The sequence below is a fragment of the Branchiostoma floridae genome, chromosome 4 (assembly GCF_000003815.2).
Source record: "Branchiostoma floridae strain S238N-H82 chromosome 4, Bfl_VNyyK, whole genome shotgun sequence".
In the NCBI taxonomy this organism is placed as follows: domain Eukaryota; kingdom Metazoa; phylum Chordata; class Leptocardii; order Amphioxiformes; family Branchiostomatidae; genus Branchiostoma; species Branchiostoma floridae.
The window spans coordinates 18246149-18255028 of NC_049982.1; the positions used below are offsets into that span (position 1 = coordinate 18246149).

General features: G+C 42.9%; 1 protein-coding gene across 1 annotated transcript in view; it reads right to left on the reverse strand.

Moving 5' to 3' along the window:
• Positions 1–1029: 1029 nt before the first annotated feature.
• LOC118414147 overlaps positions 1030–8880 on the reverse strand; it is a 25365-nt gene continuing 17514 nt past the window's right edge. Inside the window, exons 4-6 of the mRNA XM_035817979.1 lie at positions 3005–3159; positions 2345–2489; positions 1030–1819 (exon numbers count right to left, since the gene is read on the reverse strand). Of these exons, the coding sequence (XP_035673872.1) occupies positions 1710–1819; positions 2345–2489; positions 3005–3159 (410 nt within the window). The 3' untranslated portion in view covers positions 1030–1709. The remainder of the gene's footprint in view (positions 1820–2344; positions 2490–3004; positions 3160–8880) is intronic.

An 8880-nucleotide genomic window follows, 5' to 3' on the forward strand; every position in this document is an offset into this window, starting at 1 on the left:
ACCGCGATGTTAGGATCCAAAGTGCCACCGCGTCAACTCCTATTCTATGTCTTTTTTTTCTGTCAGTGAAATAATGAACATATGCTACATCATGACATGCCACTGGTCGGCACAATGGTGAGGCTGCTTCCGTCGCCTCATGTCCCACTGTTTTAATACATGGACACAGATAGCATTTGTCTCATGGCAGGCGCCGAAGTATAATAGAATCATCACTTTCTGTCATCTAGTCTGATTAACTGATTCTAACACGAGGCAAAGGTGACGTTCGTGTCACAGGTGCTGTCTAGGCCGGACTAATTAACGAAGATAAATCACACGCCATTAAAAGTGAGCCGGACATTTTCGTCTGCTTTGGGGACGCAGGGGTCAGACTCAACACCATAGCAAACAACGGACGGATTCCAGAGCACAAAGGACAAGGAACTGTTTTTCAGTTGCACCGACTGCCGCATAAATGCGATATATGCACCAGCAGCTAATTTTTTTGCGTTCACGTGATATTGTGACGCAATAAGGCCCCACCATGTTGGTGGTACCAAAGAACCTGCTATCTGAACATTGTTTTAGTCTAAAACGAAGGTTCATCTGAGACGGCAATTAACATTGCAGAGATTTTTCAAGCTTATTTCCGTACATTAAGTTAAGCGCTCAGTAAGAAGCTTTCGATCAGTCCTCTGAATCTGATCCTGGTTGAAATGACTGGTGAGCTGAACAGGTCCCGCAGTTGGTACCGGGTATCGGCTCCCGTCTCGATTGATGAAGGTTGGTTGATGTGCTATAATTTACATAACCTCTTCTACATATATGTAAATGAGTGTCCTGATGACTCAGCATGAATGTGCTGGGAAACTCACTGGCCTGTAGGCCGATTTGAAGAACAAACAAAGCTAAAGGTTCAAACAAACTGAAACGTTGCCACACTTTCGTACATAGTACATCGTCTATGGTTGCTGTCGGTCGCACTAACCGTTATATCAGCCGTATGAAGCTTGTGACTCCATATCGTAGTAAAATGAATATGTAACCTTTGAAGGTTTAGGTAACGCCTCATACGTTTTATTTCTCTGGTTGTATATGCATGTACAATGTCCATGGCTACAGATGCTACCACACATTGGGTGATGATATCTGGGTACGAGAGGAAAGTGAAGTTCCGGTAAGTCTATAGAAGCTGGAGACGAGATGGCTATACATAAATCACGTGATGGATAGTATTAATGTAATTAGTCGTTTCCATGGGCTTCCTTCTGCATAGAGTTATGTTCTGGAGCAACAGGCAAAAACTTCAAAAGTAAACGTTATTTCAAGTAACAAGAAACAGCATGTAAATAGACGCTTTGCACATACTTTCTAGCTTATATACAAATATAGTAAGTACGATTGTAACAACTTATTTCACTATGTTTAGTGACGTTTCCTACATGGGATTGTAGCATCAAGGAAACATAGCACCACGGAACGTGTAATTATACAACGGTTTCCAATCAAACCCTCTCGGGTGTGTTGGCAACAATTTTAACCTTTAAATCTACTTAAAAATAACCTTTCTATTCCCAAGCTTGACATCTTTCTGCTCATTCTAGTTCCGCATGAGTTATTTTCTCCGTCATATTTTCTCTGTCAATTTCCAATTGCAACCATACAGTGCTAGCTGGCTTGCCGACATCTCCGCATAACAGACACCTCCGGGACTTGACGTGAATGTCTCATGGTATGGGCATGCCGCACTCGTACCACCTCCCGAAGAACTTGCCGGTTCCGTCGTACCCGATCGGCCCGTACTTCGGGTCCTCCCCTCGATACCGTCGCCAGAACCCTGGGGAGTAGATGGCAAAGGTACGATAGAATATCGTTACGCGATGTGCGACAGCGATGTAGAGCGGTGGGCTCGGAACCTAGAGGTCTCGAGTTCGATACCCGCCGTGCCCCATTGGGAAAGGCACTTCATACGACCTTCCTCACTTCACCCAGGTGTAATAATGGGTACCTGATTTTGGTCGGTGAGGTAAAAGAATACCTTCACCTTCTGTACTTTGTATGTGGCACTGTTAAAATCAGTTACTAAAGCATGAATGCAGTGACACATTGTCCTTGTCTGTCCGAAAGCAATTATAGAAAAAAAATATCATTAAGTCAAAACTTTGTTAATGATGTTCTGCTCAGTTTGACAGTTGCGTGAGATGGGCATAACTAACATTTTTCCTGCCATAAAATCATTAAAATTGCTTGACATGATGTAGAAACCTGCAAGTCCTGTATTGACGTTGAGACATATCACATGAGAAAACTGCTGAAATCTGTCCGTTAGATATCTAACTAGTATTATTGTACTGCTGCTCACCTGTGGCCTGCTTACAGTAGGAGTAATACGGGTCTATGGCTGAAGCATCCCGGGTAGAGCCCAGGAACTCGCAGTGGTCCTGCCCCTGTCCTACCCGGTCTGCCACGTTACGGAATAGGCCTGTCAGAGAGTCACTCAGGAAGATCTGGGGGGAAAAGATGGTGTTGGACAATCTTGATTTGTTCGTACTTGTTTGTGTGGACTTGTTAGCACCTGATATACTCATTCTGTACAAATGAAACCTAAAGAATCTTTTTAGGTACAGTCTTAGCAAAAAGAAAACTTCACCACATGCATTATCCTGTCATCACATTGATATAATATATGAAAGATACTACAAATGTTTTAAATAACCGATCATGATTACAATTTAGAAGGAACTGCTAATAAGATGAATTGCAATCAATTGAATTCTACGTGTAAGTAATTACGTTAGGTAGATTAACGTTAAAAACCTGGTCCAAATACTTAAAGGAAGGGAATAGTTTTGTTAATCCAAACCAGGTATAACCGCACTTGGAGGGCTGGTACAGGTTTCACCAACAGTTGAAACGCTCGTTAATCATAGGTGATTTAAAACCACAGGAGGTGCTTTTATGGAACAGTTGAAAACAGTAATATAACGGGGCACTGTTATACATTTGATGAAATATTGAATACCTTGTAGCGTGTAGGCGTACACAGGACGACACCGACATATTTGCCGACGTCATACTTTGTACGTTTGACGTACTGGTCGCCATGGCAACTATTACAGGTGTCGTCATACTGGAATTTGTAGGCTGTCCAATAGCTTTCGTCCACCGGCGGCGGATCTGCAGATAAAACAAATTAGACAAATACGTTCATTTTCCACGAGACAAGCGCCCGAGGAAGACTCAAGTTCAAGTACATAAAACCGTTAAGGGGCTCACCGATGGAAACTCCCATGGTTCCAATAAACCACGTATGTAAAAGTCAGCATTCATTGAGGGAACTCTCGTTTATTTTGCACGGCGTTTACGAGTCCAAGGAAAACGCCATGTGCAAAAAACGAAGGTCATGGTCAGTCATCGACCGCTAAAACTGTATAAAAGCTCATCAAAGTCTAACCTTTGCCCTAGTATTCAAAATATAGGCATATGATCTTACACTTTGCAAACTGTAGGGTTAATAGGGGAGATTCCGCAGTAAAGAATCACACGCACACGAACCACGTACAGTTGCCATTTACGTCAGGAGTTCGGACAGCACTAGACATTTGGCCGTGACTCTCAGTGGTTTTCGATGTAAGTTTGGCGCGAGAAAATCTTGTATTTACTCCACATGCGATGATCTACAGCCAGACAAACTCGTTAAACACACAACTGGCTTAGAATGACGAACACTCTGACTAGCCTCCTGAGCTGAGGAGACATTCTGTGACGGTTTCGTGTGGCAGATAAGATACCGGTTCTCCGTAACACACTGGCTGTAGCGTAAACCTTTCCGTCTGTATTGATCACAAACGAACTGTATGTGTTCTACTTTATGGGATTAGTGCTGCCGGTTGACTGTGTAATCACTTGCCTGACGGGGCGCTAAGACTACACTGACTGACAATTGTGAGAGGACGAGAGGACAAAATGGTAAAAAAAAAACAAGCTATAAAAATCATGATAATTGACGCCCTCTTGAGTAGTCGATGATAAAAAAAGTTATTGTTTTAAGAACCATTGTTGTGGGCAAGCTAGTTACTCTAAAGGCTACACCAGGAAGATGTTCTTCTCTATTTCATCAACATCATGTGAGTGAAGGGATGATGAGTGATGTGAACTTAGACTAAAACTGATACCACAACGGGGACTTGGTGCCAGCTTAGTTTAAGTGCAAAGGTCCTGGGTTCTTGGATGTGGTAATCCCGAGGTGGAGATAGTGACTTTATGGTTATTCCAGACCTGGCTACTGTTAGACTCCAGGAGATGGTGGTCTCGGACGTTGGATACGTCAGATTCTGGGTACCCACGTTTAGTACACTTCTAGTACCTCTTCCCATATCAGAGTCTGGTAGACACCATATCTTTCCTTGGTGTTGAAGTCAGATTGTCTTACTTCCAATTTCCACGTCCATTTGTTGGACTTCACATATGGCAGATTACGTTCCTCTCACAACAAGAGACTGCAACCGCGCTGCGATAGCTGAGCGACCATTGATTTGACAGACAGGTTGCTCAATGGATATTTCATAGATCAAGGACAAGTTTGTTACATTCTGCATCATATAGTTATGGAATCCAGGGTCACTCAAAGAAATACAGTTTCGATCGTTGTACGGTCGCTCCTTACAAAGATGCGTGTTTCATCGGAACTGAGGCCATAAAATCTTCCATATACACAAAGACCCACAGATTGTCCGTGCATGATGACCGAGTTAGGACCTGGAGCCAGCCAGCCGGGAAACCGTGCGAGAAAAGGTCGTGCGCGAAGTCTGATGCTCGCGAGGAATGTCGAACTGTGGTGCACTCCGCAAATACGTCTGACCGACTGAACCACAAACCAACGGATCACAGCCTGACATCCGTCTGCTAGGCCGAAACAGTCGGGATTCGTCTCTGCACTCTCAGACGGATCCAGTCTCTTCTCGAGAAGCGGTTGGGAGACTTGAACTCCTCCAAAGCGTCTGGCAACAGTCGTCATGCACGGACAGAGATTGTGGGCCATTGTGCAGAGGCATCGATGGGGAAAAATTGAACGTTGAGAGAAAAGTGGAGGACCATTAATTGTATAAAGCATTGCAATAACCAGTATACACACGGGAACATTTCGAAAGTTACAACGTTTTCAGCCCTAAAAGCAGGTCCTCCTGATCTGGTCCAAAAGTCATAACGCAATACTGTTAACAATCTGGTACATGGTCACACAACTGCCCAAACTAATCTCCTCAGCAAGAATGTGGTACTTCCAGATCGAGCCCTTCCCCTCCGAGTGATGCCAGTAAGCTGCTCATGTAATAAGGAAACTGAAACCATTTTGAGATTACCTGCTATTTAATCCATTCTTAAGCTTTTCTGTCCTTGACCTTGTACCGGGATTTAATGATGAGTAAAATAGGGCAAACGGGAAAAAAAGATAGTTTAGACTTGGTGAAGGTCCGTGACCTGTCTCTACACGGGTGGCAGGAACGCACGATGTTAAGCCGGTTTGAGCTCTAACAGCCTTGCACATGATTTATCCTAAGAATTCTGGTGTTTATTTGTTAAACATGGCTACACACTTGCCCCACATCTGTCGCCGACCCAACATACTGTGTTTTGACAGATGTCATGCAAACGTATGCTTAAAAAGTGGCGTTTCGGGGATTTGTTTGTAAAGTGATCACAAGAAGGTCGGCTCCCCCTCAGGCCCGGTGAAATAACCGGCATAGGTAGAAGATGGCAGACATGTAATCTGTACTGACAGTTGGAATGCAAAAATACAAAGCCGCGAGTCTGATAAATGGACCGAGGGAAATCCTGGGGAGCGTAAAGGCAAAGTGAGACTCCGCTTTGATTTACAAAAATTCCTCTAAGTACAGGATGTGTGCCAAACGCAAAGCCGCAACATTCAACCCTAGACTTGAAAGATAGCTGTGGGGACTACGGTTCATGCCCACACCTTCTTGATTTACATGTACAAAGACATATGCACCCCTTTTCACAACGTATAGTTATCGGGGGCAAAGGGCAGAGCTGTTTTAGGGGCGAGCGAAGAGGTTACGATAATATAATCAGGTACTCCTTGTCAATTACATTTCAATTTTACTCATTTGATTTGAGTAAAAAAATATCAATATGAGGTTTGCCGCGCGTCTAACCCCTGACATTACATCCGTGATTGTAGACAAAGCCAGATATCAGAACTATACCTCTTCTAATTCATCTCCATTATCACGTAATCACGAAAAACTACTTAAGACACCGCACCTGTTTCTTTAAGGAGCAACAATCATTCTTACTTATAAGTCTTGGGGATATCATGTCCGCTACCGTAAACAGGAAATCGACGTTGTAATAAGGTCTGGTTGGTAACCGCGTTGGCGACGGTCGAGCTCCCCTTGACTAACGTAAATTGTATGATGGTGTCACGTGTTCTGCATCGTCGGATAGCCATAACTACTGTTCTGTTCACCCAATGGTTTTGTTTCTAGAGTCTCCAGTATAACGTTATAGTCCATGGAAGAAATAGGCACACGCCAAGTTTTTGTCATATAACAATATACCCCAGATATACGCCAGACAAGGGCTGATTCTCACAGCATGCCTTCTTCACGTCTGTTTAGTCAGGTAAATTTCAAAACTGTAGCTGTCGCAACGTTATCAGATAAACATGGTTGCTATCATAATGTGTGGCTGGCAAACATTGTAACTTGGTGGCTGTTAAAAAGCGGGAAACAGTCAAAATGGAGGCTGGCAGCATAGTGCTTCGCTATAATGTTAGATTCAAGCAGTGCTGTGTTTTGCAGCATCCCGAACTCTTCAAGAAGCTGTTTGCGTATCCACATTGACCTTCGACTTTTTTTGACACGGCTCCTATGAAATACAGCCTTGGGCACCAACTCAGACAAATATCGTTGTTGTTGTTGTAACTCTACCCTCAACAAATGAACGGCTTTGGAGAGTATACCAAGTGGATGAGATGAATGTTTTGAAAATAATCTAGCATGTTTGATTCACTTCCAAGTTCACGTTGATGGTGAAGTGTGACATTTGACATCAGTTGTCGCTGATGTGTAATGAAGCGACTCTTGTTTGAACAGGAAGGTCGTGACCTGTCTACTAGAGCTGTCCGCCATCTTGGAATCTATTGGTCATGAGTGACGAAGGTCACCGACCGAGGTAGAGGTCAGTTCATTGTGTAATCCATCATGAAAGTGATTCACGCTGTAAGGGACTTGGTCTTGGAAAATGGAAGAGAAAAAGTGGATTGTCAATAGGTTTGTAATGTTTCAGGACTATTCTTCGGACTAGACAATGATTGTCATCAGATCAACCTCGGCAGTTGACTACGATTTTCTCAAACAGTAACGTTAACTTAGTAAATTTAAAGTAGACGGCTATTAAAAAAAATGAACAAGGGTATGGAGTGAATTGACTACTACAGTTGTTTCTGCTGATTAATCTTAATGAATGTCTGTCCACGGCGTTCGGCGATCACCCTTTGCGTGCAACCTGGTATCTGGAACTGCTATGGTTGAGTGACACTCCGGCAAGCGATCTGTCCACACGTCTACACCCTGACATTTTCCACCAGGAAAAGAAATCATTTAAGATGAAGTGACAGGTGGAAGCACCAATAGTATTCCGTATGTGGCTGCATGAATCCCTAGACTTGTCACAGAAATGTTGGTTTCATTATATGGTTGACATCCTCTGTGAACCCCAAAACTGATGCGAACGTGCAAAAGTTAAACCAAAAAAAGTTCTTCATTATGAAATCTAAGTGGCCAAGAGGTTCTTCATTTTTGTTCCTTCATGTCTTCTTTGACCCTGGAATATTCTATGACATTAGTATAAGTTTTCCGATATTTGTTTTTTGCAATCCACGGCATATATTTGCTTATTTTGAAGCTCTTTTGTACGATTTAGATTATGGTTGAAAACTTTTATTTTATTTTGGAAACGGCCGAAAAATTGATGCGCGCTCGGATGTCATCCATATAATGAAATCATCATGGCCTAAGTAGATAGTGGAGCTCTAGAACCTGTCTAGAACCCACTATGTACCAGTTTCCTGTACAGTCCCCACATATGCTTGTAGCTGTAACGTCTCAGAATCCTACTCCGCTGAGAAACGTGCCTGTCGCATGTGTCCTTACTCGCCCTTTTGTGAAGAATTCGTCTGTTTTGTCCAAGGGTCACGTTTTTATGCAGTTCAATACCTACAATGTTAACTTCAGCTTTCTTCGTCATCGTCAACATTCTTAACCTTTGAGTTTAGGAGAAAGAATGTCTATCTTCGTTTTAATGTCCACTTCAATTTTCTTAACTTCAGTCAATATCAATGGAGTTAACGGAGTAGTAGTTATGAAACGCCAAAGCAAAATTTACAGTCAATGATAAACGGATTTCTAGTCCATCCTTAACTCTAAGCCAGTGATGAAGTCAGCATGGTAAAGGTCTTTAAAATTCTGTACCTTCGTTAGTACCTTAAAGGCCCCCTCTCACTTGACGTGCGGCACGCTTGCGGCATTGCTGCGTTCGTTCACTGCGTCACTGTTTTGTTATTTTCTTCGATTTTTTATGATTCAGATATTGCGCAATACGTAAAAGTATAACAGAGATTCTATGTTAAATATTTCCAGTTTTACCACAATGTGCCTTTCAAGCAATAAAACTGTTGTAAGACTAGACTGAATTAGTTCTGGAAGGCGAGGAGTTTAATACCAAGAGAGGAGGTTGACGCCACATGCGGGGTGCCTGATTCACCGAAGCATCACCCAGAAATCCTCAAGAAAGTAGACCCCACACGGGCAAGCTAACGGGTAGTGCATGAGCGTAATTCAAATGTACTGTATGTAACCCAGATACGTGTACCTTACA